Source organism: Natator depressus, chromosome 5 (assembly GCF_965152275.1).
Source record: "Natator depressus isolate rNatDep1 chromosome 5, rNatDep2.hap1, whole genome shotgun sequence".
Classification (NCBI taxonomy): Eukaryota; Metazoa; Chordata; order Testudines; family Cheloniidae; genus Natator; species Natator depressus.
The window spans coordinates 30,999,154-31,016,529 of record NC_134238.1 but is presented as its reverse complement, the minus strand read 5'-3'; the positions used below and the strand labels follow the sequence as shown (position 1 = coordinate 31,016,529).

Below are 17,376 nucleotides of genomic sequence, written 5' to 3'. Positions count from 1 at the left end.
AGTTGACAAGAAGGTGTGAGTAACAGTAGGGGGAAATTAGTATGGGGAAATTAGTTTTTGTAATGACCCATCCACTCCCAGTCTTTATTCAGGCCTAATTTGATGGTGTCCAGTCTGCAAATTAATTCCAATTCGGCAGTTTCTCTTTGGAGTCTATTTTTGAAATTTTTTTGTTGAAGAATTGCCACTTTTAAATCTGTTATTGAGTGTCCAGGGAGATTGAAGTGTTCTCCTACTCGTTTTTGAATATTATAATTCCTGATATCAGATTTGTGTCCATTTATTCTTTTGCGTAGAGACTGTCTGGTTTGGGCAATGTACATGGCAGAGGGGCATTGCTGGCACATGATGGCATATATCACATTGGTAGATGTGCAGGTGAACCAGCCCCTCATGGTGTGGCTGACATGGTTAGGTTCTATGACGGTGTCCTTTGAATAGATATGCGGACAGAGTTGGCAAAATGTGACAGCGTCAACAGGAGAGATTGAGAACAACCCATATTAGAATATCCCAGTGTCCTGTGTTCCCTAACCGCCAGGATAAAGGTTATAAGGGAGGCTTCCTTCTTCTCTTCCCTGTCCCCAGGCCATTTTGTGATTATCATCTTACTTTGCTTTTTCATCAAAATGCCCAAAATTGAAGGGAAAATTTTCAAGTTGGATCAAAACAAAATGTTCCATTTTGACATTTCCAGAACTTTTCAGTCTGGCCAAAAGTATTAGGTGAACTCCACGTAAATTCATTCATGGTTTCTGGTTGACCAATGCTGCATTTTAGAGTGAATACATTATTTTCCAAAAGTATTTTTCCCAGCTCTACTATCCAAACATTTTAGTACCTTACAAAAGATAGTTTTGTTCAGATTGAAAAAATGGGTGAAGATTTGGATGTTGTTGTTTGGGTCTTATTTTTGCTTCTGGGTTTACTGTTTTATTCCAATGCAGTTATGGCATGGACATACTTAGTGTGTTATCTGCTAGATTTTGGGTTTTCATTTGGATGTAAGGCAAGAAAGAACTTCATTAGCTTGCTAAAGCATTCATGATTGATACCAGGCATCAGTACTTTTTATGTAAACATACTGATAGGTTTTGACAGGAAGTCTGGGGATATCTACTGAATCACATATTCACCTTTCAGATATGCCATGGAGGGAATAAACTAATGCCTTGTCACAATCCTGCATTTATTCCAGATGCCAATCACTAGTAGGCAGATTGTGTAATGTTTATATAATGATTAGTCTTTGCAGTGATTGTGCGTATTTCAAATGGCTAAAAAGAAAGAACTCTCATAGTCTTAATAGAATAAATAAAATACACAGAGAAGATAATATTCTATATGGGTCTCATCGTGTAGTCCTCTCTTAGGCAAAGCTGCTACTGATTTGTACATTGCCTGCAGTGTGCCAGGTTCTTTACAGACAGATGCAAAGACAAGAACCTGGTCTCAAAGGGCTTACAGCATAGATACTCAACATTAAATTGATGTTTTTTATTTTATAATTACATCAATAATTCTATTTGTTGTTTTTATTTCCTGTAGGTTTTACTGGGACTTAATAATGCTTATAATGATGGTTGGAAATCTTGTCATCATACCAGTTGGAATCACATTCTTTACAGAACAAACAACAACACCATGGATTATTTTCAATGTGGCATCAGACACTGTTTTTCTGTTGGACTTGATCATGAATTTTAGAACTGGGACGGTCAATGAAGATAGCTCTGAAATAATATTGGACCCTAAGGTCATCAAAATGAATTACTTAAAAAGCTGGTTTGTGGTTGACTTCATCTCATCAATACCAGTGGATTATATTTTTCTCATTGTAGAAAAAGGGATGGATTCAGAGGTTTACAAGACGGCTAGAGCACTTCGCATTGTGAGATTTACAAAAATCCTCAGCCTGTTACGTTTATTACGACTTTCGAGATTAATTCGATATATACACCAGTGGGAGGAGGTAAGACATATATTTATATATCCATTCACTAAGATTCTATTCCTTTAAAAATGAAGAATTAGAACTCTTTAAAGAGCTATAGATAAACTGGGCATGGAGAATCATGAAATCTATGACTCGGATAAAGGCATTTTCACTGCCCATTTAGATTATTTACACAGGTTGAATATTTTGATTACTGACCTGGTTTAAAAATGGTGATTGCCACCATCTTGAGTTAGCTCCTTCTTATCTACCCACTTCCAAAAGTAATACTTTGGGGAATGATCTCATGCTATCTACCAACTTGACAGAGGTTACATTTCCAGAGTTCTAGGAATGAATGGCATTCCTTAATATTTGGCATGCCAGGAAATATTACCATGGCCAAGAAAAAGTATTTGGGAAGGGTTTCTGCACAAATAATTACAAATCAGTTATTTAGTTTCTTGCTTATCTCCATTTTTGAAATTGCAGACCATGAATGTTTTGTTTTTGTTTTGTTTTGAAGTGTGTGGAGCTGCCAAAAGTAACAGTAAAATATAACTATTGGCTGTTAAGACTTCTCGTGGGTAAGAAACCTGAAGAAGGTTTTGTAACTAAAGAATATTTTTGTGAAATGAATGCTGTAAGATATTATGGTGCCTTTTCCATCTCATACGTTTATCAGCTGTATCCTTTTCAGTGCACTAGATTCTCCTGCTCCTTTAAAAATATAAACACTAATTTTGTCCATAATATCCAGCAAACAAATCAGTTTGTGTTAATGGCCTGACCCTGAGAGGTGTAGAGTACAGTATAAAACATTTGTTCAAGCCAGTGGTGATGGTTGGAAAACAGAAATCCCATGCAGATTGATGAGAACTGCCGATGCTCAGTACCAGTTAGAATTAGTCCCTGAATTTTCTTTGTGAAATCTGCTTAGTTTTGCCTTCTAGAATGACATGGTAGGTGATACAGTGTAGTTATTATTTAAATGTTAACAATATACTGTACTCTTATACTCAGTTTAGCTATGACAAGTGATTAAGAAACTCTTGCAGGCCTCCCATGAACCTGTGCTTTTACCTCTGCTGTGTTTTCTAGAGGGACATCCTTGTGAATTGTTTTCAATGACATTAATTTGGTTCAGATCAAAATGAGTTAATGACATGCTACAAACCATGGTGCCACAAATGAATAGTAAATTTACTAATTTCCAATTTATAAGCAAACACAATATTTTAAAATTAATATAATAGAAGTGAGATCTCAAATCCAATATAGGGACATAACATTTGTACTCAAAGGTTTCTCTTCCAAAAGGTTTTGTTTCATCTCTGTTGGCCAATAAACTGGCACAAACAACATTCCTCCCCACCAGAAAAACCCAACAACAAACAGAGAAATGAGTCCAAAGCAGAGATAACTGAGTAGATGCTCCATCTAGTTTACAGTGGGAAGCCATTGAGAATCCCCAGGGCAAACAAGCTCTCCCTTGGGCTGCCACGTCACTCCATCCTTGACTCCACTTGTGAATCCTCAGAAATGCTTTTGGGATGACAATTTTTGTGCTTGTTGCGTTATAAGCAGTGGTAGTCCATTTCTCTGGGAATTTCTACAATACCTTTCACCTTGATATCTGAGCACCACTAGGAAGACAGAAAAAGAATCCAAAACAAGCTATTCATATTAGTTTTTAAAAAACAAACATTTTGCTGTTTTTAAAAAGGTCCCAATGACCTTGAAAATGTACAGATGTGTTAACAATGTGGACTAAATCAGAAATTGTCACCATAAGTATTGATGAATACACGAATGAAATTCATCCAATAAAAATATTTCTCTTCCCATTCTATGCGTTTTTTGACATTTTAGTAAAGTTCCTCATGGATTTTCATACTTTGCTTTCATGTCCTCTAATAGCATATTGCTATTTTAAATTTAGTGGAGTCTTTGACAGTGTTCTACATGATTATCTCAGCTACAGATTATAGACTGTACGTTAAGATATGATAACAGCTTAAAAGGAAACAAAAATAGTTTAAATGTAGGATGAGCTGTGCTTGAAAGACCATTAGCTGTATGGTCCCCCAGAGTGATCAGTGCTCAGACCTCTGCTGGTATTTATTTACACTGCATTAAGAGCATGCATGCACATGCCTGACAGAGAACAATTAACTTTGTTGATGACACAAAATTAAAACCTGTTTCTCTGTATACAAATTAAAGGATTTGATCCTTTTTTCATATGGGCTGATGTGTGATTTTAAATGTAATTTAGAAAAATCTGAAATACTACATATTTGGATCAAGAATGGTGAATAATAGGCCAAAACCACCAGAAGGGCCATAAGTGATTCCTTATTTTAATAAACTGCCAACAGAATGCACTCAGGAAAACAGAGTAATAGACAAACAAGCTTGTATAATAACACTTATCCCACTGAGATTCTTTTATAACCTAAGTTACAAAAGACAGGTTGGGATTGTTTGGGATATCCCCAGAACTCTAAGATGAATAGGCTGCAACTATAAGAGGATTTTTATTTGATATTTTTCACACAGGTTCACATTCACTTTTACATAATTTAGTATCCAGCTGCCAATAGACATATTCAGCAATTTTGAGGCAGTAATGTGTGTAGTCTTGAAGATTTCCCTTTATCCATTATGAAGGAATGCAGCTGCAGCCTGCAGTATAGTTTATATAAATTCCAACTAGCTGTCATGGGGTGTCTCCTGAGGGTCCTTCAAGATTAAGTACAGGCCACAATACTGCAGGTCTCCTTCACCACCACCACCATGTTGTATTTTGTTGTTCCAGTAGGCTGCCACCTGTAGTGCTATTTACATATATTTACAAGCTAAGCAAAGCAAACTGCCCCACTTTCTTCTGGGGAATAGAATGGGGCTCGAACAGCCAGCTCTGCCTTCCGCCAGCTCTCCCTCTTCTCAGGGCTTCCTTCCTCTCAATTTATATGCTCACAGCTGCTGGGATTTCTTCCCCTTCTAATTAGTCGCTGAGTAGTAGCTCTGCTGTGTTGATTGACCTTCCAATTAGGTCCCAATTAACCTATATTGGAGGGGATTTGAGTGACAGGATGCTGAGTCAGCTCCTGACTCATCACACACTGTCACAGGAGCATAGTTAATGTCAACCCATGTTAGTAGTTAGACCGGGGTGGGCAAACCTTTTGGCCCAAGAGCCACATATGGGTATGGAAATTGTATGGTGGGCCATGAATGCTCATGAAATTGGGGGTTGGGATGCGGGAGGGGGTGAGGGCTCTGGCTGGGGTTGTGGGCTCTGGGGTGGGGCCAGAAATGAGAAGTTCAGGATGCGGGAGGGGGCTCTGGCCTGGGGAAAGGCGTTGGATTGTGCGGGAGGGGGAGGGCTCCAGCTGGGGGTACAAGCTCTGGGGTGGGGCTGGGAATGAGGGGCTGGGGGTGCAGGAGGGTGCTCAAGGCTGGGACTGAGGGGTTCAGAGGGCGGGAGTGGGATCAGGGCTGGGGCAGGGGGTTGAGGCACGGGAAGGGGTAAGGGGTGCAGGCTCCAGGCGATGCTTATTTCAAGCAGCTCCTGCCTCTGGCTCCTATGCAGAGGCGCAGCCAGGCAGCAGGCGCTGCCCCTGAAACTCCCATTGGCTGTGGTTGCTGGCCAATGGGAACTGTGAGGGCGGCGCTTGGGGTGGGGGCAGCCACCTGGCTGCCTCTACGTGTAGGAGTCAGAGAGGAGACATGCTACTGCTTCCAGGAGTCTCATGGAGCCACAGCACGCGGGGAGCGGGGCAAGCCCTCAACCCCGCACCCCGGTGGGAGCTCAAGGGCCACATTAAAATGTCTGGAGGGCCGGATGCGGCCTCAGGGACGTAGTTTGCCCATCCCTGAGTTAAACTCTTGTTGGTTAATGAGTGGTGATGAGAGAAAACATTTAAACAAAGATGGAGTGGATAATTTGACAAGAATTCAATTCCTTTATTTATAAATTGGCATTAACCTAGACCTATTATTTTTTCACTCCGGCTAAAGTACCCTACACTTACAACCCAAACATCAATAAACAGATGATACCTTGTTAAATAAAACCACACAATTTTAAAGTACGTAAATTTTTGGAAGAAAAGGGGGAATTAGTATGTAATGTATTCTTTTCGCAAAAGACTCCTTTCCTCCTCTGACAGCTCAGCATAGACTTCCAAAAATATTAAATATAGAATACTGGACCAAATTTCCACCTAGTATAACTTTAAAGAATTCAAAGAATCAGATAGAAGGGACAATACTATGTGATTTAAGTGACTGATCACACACAGCACAGATATTGAATATGGGAAGTGGATACTCAAATGCAGTTGTCACAATGAATAGTTCAGAAGCAAACTGATAGAGGAAACTTGTTCACCTAAAATATTCATTGAATTTGAATTAACAAATTTAAAAACTATTATTTTTCATGGTAAAAATTCCAGTAGAAAATGGGAATATGTTGATCAAATTATTTACTTTTATAAGTCAGTGGTCTATATGTGACTAATCAGCTATTCAAGAAAATTTTCTATCATCTTGAGGGAATGGACCATTAAGTAGGGAATAACTCATGTTACGGTTTACTTTTTTCTTTAAAATTCCTACTTTACTGACAGCACTTTCTATTCTTATTTTGAATCTGGTATATTACTCTTGAGTTTGTATTCAGCTATTTTGGTTGTATAAATTTCTTTCAAACTGCTGCTTTCTTCAGCAAGGTACTTCTAAAAACATGATTTGTAATAGACTTAGAGCAGGGATCAGCAACCTTTGGCACGCGGCCCACTAGGGTGAGCCCCCTGGCGGGTCGGGCCGGTTTGTTTACCTGCCGCATCTGTGGGAAGCGGCGGCCAGCACATCCCTTGGCCTGCGCTGCTTCCTGCAGCCCCCATTGGCCTGGAATGGCAAACCGTGGCCAGTGGGAGTAGCAATCAGCCAAACCTGCTGATGTGGTAGGTAAACAAACTGGCCCGGCCTGCCAGGGGGCTTACCTTGGCAGGCTGCGTGCCAAAGGTTGCCGATTCTGGACATAGAGATTGCTTTTTGCTATTGCTACTTGCAATTACAGAACAGGCATCAATAATACCTCTCCCTTGGCCTGAATGCTTAGCCAGTATTTGGGTCTTTTCAGGTTTGTTTCAGTTAGGAGGAGAAATTTGATGATGCAAGTCAGGTATATTTTTTGGTTCAGGATTGTTTATTTATTTTTTTTTAAAAAAAGGATATAAAATCGTGTTTCCCTGAATATAGTAGAAACAATATAAGGCAGTTTTTGCTTTCAGTTTCCAAGACTGCCCCTCCTGTCAGTTCTGTGCCCTGAGGAGCTCTGCCTCTCTGCTCCCTCTCAGCACCATGGCCGTGACTAGGGCCTAGCAATTTCATGGTCCATGATTTCAGCTATTTAAATCTGAAATTTCATGGTATTGTAATTGTAGGGGTCCTGACCCAAAAAGGAGGTGTAGTGGGGTCATAAGGTTATTGTAGGGAGGGGTGCGGTACTGCTACCCGTATTTCTGTGCTGCTGCTGGCGGCGCTGCTGCCTTCAGAGCTGGGTGGCTGATTATGATGGTGGTGTGACATACCAGGATACAATCCAGACTAATGAGTAGTTGTGTCATCCTTGCCCTGTAACACTGAATGCCCTTTACAATGTCTTGCTGCTGTAGCTTCCAACCTGGACTACTCACAAACAGCCTTCAGCATGTAAGTCATTCCCAGCCGTGACTCTATGTGTGCTGCAGCCAGCCAGCCAGTCCTTGACTCTCACCAGCCTTGGGTATGCTGCAGGGTGAGCCCACCATACCCTCAGTCCTGGATCTTCCCCCAGAAATGTATGTCCTGTATTGCCCAGCCCTCTCCTGGATAGCTCAAACACAATAAATCCATTATTCTGCACACAACTTGTTACCCCAAATGGAGTTACCCAGACATTTCAACTTGAACACATTGGATTAGAAAAAACAATAAAACAACAAAGAGAGAGATTTTAAATGCATATAAGTAATGAGGCATAAAAGTCAGAAATAGTTACAAGCAAAATAAAGATAAAATGATAACTGGTGCCTAACTTAGACTATATTAGATTCAAAGCAAAGTTTTCTGACCACATACTTTCAAGCAGTCTTACTGACCAAACTCTTTCAGTCAGGACTGCTCCCCCAAAATCCAAAAGCTGCTTCCTTTGTCTCTTCAAGTGCAGTGAAAGCGATGGGCAGGGGGGAAGAAAGGGGTGCCTTGGGGTTGTTTGTCCTCCTTTTTATAGTTTCAAGTCTCCCTCTTGGAAAACATTTCCAGCTGACACCCAGGAGACAAAAAGTCTATGTGGACGGATATTCTCTGTTGATTTTTCCACTTGTATGAACTTCCTTTGTTTTCCCACACTGGTTGATGACACTGTTTACTACATAAATGCAAATTAAGGCAAGTATACATTCATTCCTTTGTTTAGGACAGATTTGACTTCTGCATGGACAGGGCTGTGGACATGTGTAATAACATCATACAGGGGAATCTTATAACTTCACATGCAATGTTGCCACACATACTTTACCAGGACAATACTGATTTTCAAATACCTTACAAGTCATACTTTTTGTACAAATATTATTACAATAGTGTGTAGGGTGTGAATACAGGGTGTATTCTGTCACAGATGGTTATCAAGATCAGATTACTGTACTATCCTCTGCCTGGGGCTACCCCAAAAGACCATTTAGAAACTCCCGGTAGTGCACAATGCAGAAGCCAGCTTGCTTAGCCTTGCTTAGCTGTGTTTCCTCTAGGGAAAGTATTTTGCTCATGTGCTGCAGTAACTGCCAGTTCACTTCTTGGTGCAAGTCACAGTGCTGGCACTCATTTGTAATTTGATTTTGAGTCTTGACAGACTCTCAAGGAGATTCTTACAGCATTTGAAATCAGCTAAGGTATTTGATCATCAGTCTTGATCCTATAGAGCCAGAATCTGTTGACTTTCCGGTTATGTACAAAGTCCATCTCATTTCCCAGGCACTCATGGAGGGGCCGGGATAGTTCTAAGTGGGTAAAAGGGGGTTGTATTTATTAAACCAGATAGCTGGAAGAGCTAAGCAGAGTTCATAATATGCTTTTGGTTTATTTAATATGATTCACTTATGTTTTTAAATGCCACATGTGCTAGGAGTGAAAGAGTAGGCATATTTTAGAAATCCACATAAATTCATAAATAAAATATTGAATGTGATGGAATCCAAACGGTGACCAAATAACTGCACAGTTTCTCTATGAATAACAATCAATCCCCGAATGCAAAGGTATGCAAATCTCAGCTCCTTTCCCAGTATGTTAAATTTTGCTGTTTTGTGGTTTAGAAGTCTAATTTATATCATCACATAAAAGTACACACAGTGCGATATTCACTAAACTGCTAGTGTTCCACATGAGACATGTTCATAATTTTTTCTTTTCCCTCAACTGTTTACTCTTCTGTGGAACTGCCTATATTTTGCATATAATGGGATAAATTCTCTTCCAGTTACACCAGAACAACTCCATTGACTTCAGTGAAGTTACACTGGTCTAACCAACTGGAGAATTTAGTTTTGGAGCAGAAATGTGCACCCATGGTTTATGGAGGTACTATAATGTGCTTTGCTGTGAACTGTACTTTTTCAAATTCAGGAAAACCCACGTAACTAGAAAATAGAATTAGAAGCCTTATTAAATTTTGGACCAGGTGCACACCTCTCCCCCCCGCCCCGATGAAATAACAGGTGTGGAAAAGGAACAACACCGTTTGGTTTTATAACAGGTAATTAATAAAATGCTGGCAAGACCATAAAATGCTTGTTTTTATTTTTTTGCCCTTTATGATACTGATCTAAGCATAATCACTGATGTGAGGGGGAAAAACCCTCCTTTTACTCCACAGAATTAAAATGTTCAATATGAGTTATTGCTAGAGTAAGGTTACTTCCATAATCTTTTACTCTGCATTGTGATTATTTGAACTGGGCCTCCTGTAATCTATATTTTGTGTGTGTGTGTTTGTATAAGTATGCTATATTGTCTTCTCTAGCAGCTCAGCCACAGGGGAGAAGGTCCTAATAGTACAAGCAGCTATGGGAGTTTTCCTTTAGCTCAAATGGTAGATGCCTCTGTTTTGGCAACGAAGGATGAGGCTTCCAGTAGTGCTTTTTCCCCTCTGAATATGTGTGACTGTGAGATTTATGTCGTAATATTGTCCGTTGTCTGCAGTCATGGATTCATTACACTGCCTCTCTGTATCTTACCTATAGTAGCTTTCTCAGTCATTCCTATCAATCTTCTTTGCAAATAATCAGAACTACGTCTTCCTGGATTTGAAAATGAAATGCAACCCAAACTTTAAAAAAAGATCATTTAAATTAATGATGTTATTCATCTCTTTTGGACCATTGTGCAGATGATTGCCTAATTGTAGTGAGTGATCCCACACTTGCTCTGATTCTTCCTGAAACCTACATGGATAGTCTTGACTGCAGATTTGAAGGAGATCCTCTCATTCCTTCTCTAACCAAGGCTTGTAGTACAGATAGCCTACTCAGCACTGCTCTTTGCAATGTATGCAAAATAGATACCAAAAAAGTTCACGTTAAGGTTCTAAGTTAAACAGGAAGGTACATTGTGGCAATGCAAAAATTTTATCATACTTTAGAGTTGCAGGGGTTCTCAAAAAGAAAAGGAGTACTTGTGGCATCTCTCTGGTCACCCCATTACAGACCTAAAAGTGGCAATTCTTCAACAAAAAAACTTCAAAAACAGACTCCAGTGAGAGACTGCTGAATTGGAATTAATTTGCAAACTGGATACAATTAACTTAGGCTTGAATAGAGACTGGGAGTGGATGGGTCATTACACAAAGTAAATGTTTATTTCCACACCCCCCCCCCCCACTGTTCCTCAGACATTCTTGTCAACTGCTGGAAATGGCCCACCTTGATTATCACTACAAAAGGTTTTCTCCCCCCTACCCCCCGCTCTCCTGCTGGTAATAGCTCATCTTAAGTGATCACTCTCCTTACAGTGTGTATGGTAACACCCATTGTTTCATGTTCTCTATGTATATAAATCTCCCCACTGTATTTTCCACTGAATGCATCCGATGAAGTGAGCTGTAGCTCACGAAAGCTTATGCTCAAATAAATTTGTTAGTCTCTAAGGTGCCACAAGTACTCCTTTTCTTTTTGCGGATACAGACTAACACGGCTGCTACTCTGAAACCTGTTATTATGCAAGGGGTTCTCAAACTGGCGGTTGGGACCAGGATGGATTTGATTTAAATCAAATTGATTTAAACCATTATTTAAATCACTAGTCAGGAAGACTCGATTTAATCATGGATTTCTACATACAAGTGCATTCTTGTTGGTTGTTATAACCTTAATACATATTCTTCACAACTCAGAGATGTAGGTTTCATTTTTAGAAGGTACACACTATGCATTTTTAAAGTAATTTATTTTGAAAACTTTTCAGATTAGTTTTACAGCTATATCAGAAAATGAATGATTGTTTGGTTATTTCATTTACCAAAGGTAATTGAATCAGATATTTATGAAGTCATTGGGAGGTGAACTATCTCCCATTCAACAGGTTAATCATTAACATTTGGAGGATTTTCTTGCCATGCTGTATTACGAAGAGAACATCACCAGACAGACATTTAAATTGTTCTGTATTCTAGATTTTTTTCTTCAACAGCAAACATATAATATTTTAACAAAAAAAGCATATGAATTTTTGAATTTAGTTAAACATTCAAGTTTTTTAAAATCAGGTTTGTTTTTGTGAAAATTGTTTTTAACTAAAATAGTTCAATGAAATATTAAAAACAAAAAAAACCCAAAATTAAATTGACTATGTCAGCCAGGTCAACATGAGAAACTTAAAATATTGGCTTCTGCAGCTAACTCAGTCGTCTTCACCTTTATTTTCCAATTGTTCATAATCTGGAAAAGAAAAACAAGCTTTTCTGCTTTTTCAGGTCCCAAACGATTTCTCAATTTGGAATTAATTAGTCCAAAGGAAGAAAATATTCTTTCTACACCAGCAGAAGCTATTGCTGTTAAAAATGAGATTATCACTTCAACAGTCTCTGAATCCAAGTGCTTAAGTCCCTTCTACCAGTTCACTGGTGTGACTTTCTTTAAAAGATCAACAGCAAACATATATTTCTTGAATGGTTCTTATTCCCAAACTGGGTCTCTTTTATGGCCTGCTGCCGTTATAGGTTTTCCCTTCTAGTGAGAGAATGGTATGGTAGATCTCAAATCAATGGAGGCTACACTCAGAAAGACCTCAAGACTTCTGGAATATGCTGCTCAAACAGTTTCACTTTTGTTTCTACTCCCTGTCCCTCCCTTCTCACATTAATCTCCAGACTTCTTCTCCTTGTCTAGATCTATTCCGCCCCCAACAATCTTTTCTATTCATTGAACTTTTTGAAACTTTGCACTTTTAGAGAGAGGTAAGAGATTGACTCTGTGTACACAAATTTGCAGCGGGACAATAGGGTTGAGGTCTGTTATTTCTTACCTCTATATATTTATTTATTTAAAACCATTTTTGCTGTTAACAAGCATGTTATCTCTGGAGACACAAATCCACAGTTTGAGAACTGCAAAACTAAGCCTCTCTGATGGTATCTTCTAGACCAGGGGCCTCAAATATGCAGCCCGCGGAGTTGTTTGCTACGGCCCAGCAAGTTCCCTGCACCCCCCCCACGTTATTTCCTGCAGCCGCCAAGCTCCCCTCCCCCACCCCAGCATGCTGTGTCCCCGCTCCTCTGCCTACCTCCAGGCGCTTCCCACCACCAAACAGCTGGCAGCGCTTAGCGCTTTCAGGAGGGAGGGGGGAGGAGCAGGGAGCCGCATGCTCAGGGGAGGAGGTGGAGAAGAGGTGGAGTTGTGGTGGGGATTTGGGGAAGGGGTTGGAATAGGGGCAGAGAGGAAGGGGTGGGAAGAAGAGGGGTGGGGCGGGGCCTCATGGAAGGGGTGGAGTGGGGCGGGACCAGGGGCAGCGGGGGTGGGGGTGTCAGTGATGTGGCCCTCGGTGGCCCTTGTGGTGATTTGAGTTTGAGATCCCTGTTCTAGACAGCACTGAGTTACACTGGGTAGATAGAAAGATTAACCTAAATAATCTATACAGAAGCCCCTGGAACCACATAAAATTGGGTCCCTAATCCATGGACTATTGGAACTCATTTACAAAACTTTTCTTAAACATTACATGAATATATGTCTCATACTATAGAATTAGAATTTATAATCCCTATTCCATGACGAGATATCTTTGAGCTATAATGTATCTTAATTAAAACTATCTTTGATTTAAAAAAAATTGATTTGTATCCACCATGGTTGGGACCCTTCAGGCGGTTGTAAGGTTATTACATGGGGGTTCATGAGCTGTCAGCCTCCACCCCAAACCCTGTTTTGCCTCCAGCATTTATAATGGTGTTAAATAGATAAAAAAGTGTTTTTAATTTATAAGGGGCGGGTCTTACTCAGAGGCTTGCTATGTGAAAGGGGTCACCAGTACAAAAGTTTGAGAACCACTGCGTTAGGGTCTTCAGACAATGCACAATACTATTATAAGCAGTATTGCTGACCTTAAGCGTTCAGAAAATAATGTTGCGTCTATTTTTATTTGACTTCTGGATTTTGAGCCTTTAGGACAAACATTTTCAAGCACTTCTTCACAGCCATAAGGACTGCACATGTCCTATTTATTAATCAAGTTTGAGATTCTCACATAATCAAATGACTCTGGGAGCCTACTCCTGATAGAACAGTGATTTCTGGCAGCACGTTGTACATAACTGACAAAATATGCAGCTATATTTGACAAAAGTAAAATTTAGACAGAGGGATCTTTACCTCTAAGTTAATATTCTTGGCTGAAGTTAGAAATATAATTATGGCAGTGACTGGCAAAACCATGAGGATGTTGTGTTTGTTCCTTTATGGCAAAATTAAGGATGTTAGCTCTTGTCCACAGTTCTCTCTGAAGGATGGTGGATAAACCATAGGTCTTAGAATCAGGTGATGTTGGTTCTATTCCTGGCTTTGATATAGACTTGCTGAGTGAACTTCAGCAAATCATTTAACTTCTTTGTGTTTATTTCCCCATAATCAAATGAAGTAAGTAACACTTCCCTAACACATGCTTTGATATTGAACTTTGAACCTATAAACATTTTGCATATGAGTAATTTCATGCATGTGAGTAGTCCTACTTCAGTGGGATTTTCTTGTATTTAAAAATACCCATGTGCTTAAATGCCTACAGAATGGGTAGAGCTAACAATTTTTTAATAATAATTTTTAAATAACAGAATTTTCCACAGAAACCTTACATTTTTCAAACATAAAAATAAAATTATTATTAATAATAATTAATAATAAAACTTTAAACAGAGCTGTTTGGAAATGTTCTGATGGAACTTTTTCTGTTAGAAAATGCCAATTGGTTGAAATTGAAACATTCTGTTTGAATGTGTTGATCTAGACCAGTCTTTCAACGGAAACCAGGCAGGTTTCCCCAGGCTTCTGGGCAGCCTGGATTCCCAGGCTTCCTGACTTAGTGGGCTGCTGAGAAACCATGGCTTCCAAGGCTCTTGGCTCCTTGGCAATGCACCTGGCAGGTTCTTGGGGAACCAAGACTTCCTGGCTCCACAGCTGCTGGGACTCACAGGCTTCTAGGTTCCATGGCTCTGTGGCAGCGGTTGCTGAGGATCCTGGGATCCCAGGGAATATATTTTATTTCTGAAAAGTTCCCACTATGGAAACATTTTGGTGTTTCCTAAATGAAATATTGCAGGTTTTCAGCTCTATGAAAAATGTTGCGTTTTTGGCTTTTCATTCAGATGTGGGATAAAAAAAATTCCCAAAACTAAGTTTTTCACTAACTGTTGTTCTGTTTCCTGGCTAGTTCTAATTTTAAATGAAAGAAAATAAGTAAATGGTTTTTTGTTTTGTTTTCCATATTTTTATATTGCCAGTTTTTATTAAAATGCTTATTCAAATCATTTTGGAATTTCCTATTTCAAAAATGAAAAATAAACATTAAAAATACCCACAAAACTAACAGAGAATTAGATTCACTAACTAACATTTTGTTTGCGAGTTTTTTGTTTTGTTTCATTTTATGAATCTCTTCTGTTTAGCTAATCTCTATTTAAAATACAGAGATGTTTAAAATACAGAGGTGTAAAGTTTTTGTTTCTAAAACCTCATCTTTGCAAATGCAGGGATCTGCCTCAGCAGATGAAGCTGCAGGATTGGGCCTAGGAATACAAAACCATAAGTGAGGATTTTTGGGATCCCGCTTGTGCTTGTTCTGTACCTGAATGTGACGAGAGTGTGGTGCCCACTATGGCCCTGATTCAGAACCCATAGCATTTCAGTGGCATTTGATTAGGCCCTGCTTGTCTGCACTAATGCATCAGGCTGTAGTCCAGAAAATATGAAGGCATAACCTTAATTTAATAACCACCCAGCAGAGTTCCCCTGCCCCAAAATAGATTGCGGATGTGAGTAAAATTAAGCATATGTGCAAATGTTTGCAAAATTGGGGCCTTATGTGTTGGTTGCTGCATCTTCTGAGAGATTCCTTCCTGTGGTGACCAAATGCAATGCACGTTTATTTGATTCTCTACAGAATGAGAGAGAACTTTATCAGTCCCTCCTTACTAGGAGTTGGATTTTTCAGGTGTTTTTGCTCCATTTTAGCCAGAGGAATGTGTGTGTGTGGAGGGGGGGATTATTTTTGTTCTTTGTTTTTCTTAATTAGGTTCCTTGGAGGCTAAACAATATCTGTTTGCTGGTTTTATGCATTTTAATCTTTATATTTTAGTTGGTACCAGTTAAAGTGACTCTCTCCTATGATTTTATTAATTCATGATCGCTTAATCCAAATTAGCATCTGCTTTTCACTAATGCCGTGCTTTTTTAAAATTTTGTTTGTTAATATTATGTCACATCTTGGTTGACTGAGGCAGGAAGAGGTCAAATGAATGAGCATTTAGGTCGCCTCTAGGTTTCTTAGCTCTTTTTCTGTAACTGCTAAACTACATAACCCTGTGGCTATTCTAGGTAATAGCGAAATATGGCTTACCCAATTTGTGTTGTTTCAGAAGAAAAAAATGTACCTTGGTTGATAACTTGATGTGTCCTGATGTGTAAATTGAAATGGGAGATTCATAATCCCCTGAAATATGCGATCTATAAAAAAGCAGCAAGTCACCTTTACAGGGAACAGCTACTGAATGATGAAATTTGAGGGGCAGATAATACTGTAAGCATTAACCATACAAGGTTTTATGGTCAGAGGATGAGTAGGAAGAATTTTAACTTCTCCCTAGTGTCCTGCTGATGTACACATTTCAGTTTTTAAATTGAAGCAGTCATGTCTTAACAGGTGAAAAGGTGATGCATTAGACTCTAAGATTATATAATCATAGAGTCTATTTTGAGTAAGGGCTGTCAATTAGAATGATTTCTTTTTTAAATAGAAAAATCAGAAAACCTTTTTTTATTGCTGTGGTGATTGGAGTTTTGGGAGTGTAAAGTGGGGGGTGTAGTTAAAGCAGTGGTGGAAGATGGATTTTGTTGGAGGAGGGGAATGCCTCAGGCATCTCAGGAAGGGTTAAGCAGCTGAGAGGTGGTCAGGATGGTGTGCTTGTCACTAGGACCTGCTGGTTAGGCGTATTTGTACACCATTGTCTTATTCTAGGTGTGTCACTTTACAATGATGGTGGAATTTTATAAGTTTATAACAACTGCATGGCTGGGACTGCCTGTTTAAATATTTGGTGCTATTGCTTCTTTAATGGGGAACAGGGTACTGTTTTAATACTAGAGAGAGGAAGCAGAGTGCTCTTCTACAAAACTGAAGTGATTTGAATTAAACCATTTGGAGAGTGCTGTGTGATTGCATCAGTCAACTTAGTGTCTATCCTTAGATTCACTCTGGCTAGCCAATGGGAGGCAGAGAGCCCATAGAGGAAGAACAGCCACCCTTGCATTTCTCCAGCATGCAGTATCCCCTCCCTGAATTTTGCAGTGTGTCCCCCTCCTGCTCCTTGCTGGTCCTACCAAATTTCCCATCCATTGATGTGGGTGGGTGACATTTCAAAATCTTCCATGAGCCAGGGATACCATGTATTTGTGCTGCATCAGGTGCAGAGCAGGACCAAAATGCATGAATTAAAGTGTTTTAAACTCAAACTAAATTATATGGGCATATTTACACAAACATGAACCTAAATGTGAGAGCTTTTTAAGAATAGTTAGAGGCTAATTTCTGAAGTGTCAATAAGTCCCTCCAAAATCTAGAATAACTGTTTTTTTTTCCCCTTGTTTTTTTGGCCATTCTGAAAACTGTGTGTTTGGGGGGAG

General features: G+C 39.5%; 1 protein-coding gene across 3 annotated transcripts in view; it reads left to right on the top strand.

Annotated features, from left to right (window-relative positions):
• Positions 1-17,376, top strand: part of HCN1 (hyperpolarization activated cyclic nucleotide gated potassium channel 1) — a 298,037-nt gene that overhangs the window by 24,016 nt on the left and 256,645 nt on the right. For all 3 annotated transcript variants that reach the window (XM_074953932.1, XM_074953931.1, XM_074953933.1), the window contains exon 2: positions 1,549-1,972. In XM_074953932.1, coding sequence (XP_074810033.1) covers positions 1,549-1,972 — 424 coding nt within the window. The remainder of the gene's footprint in view (positions 1-1,548; positions 1,973-17,376) is intronic.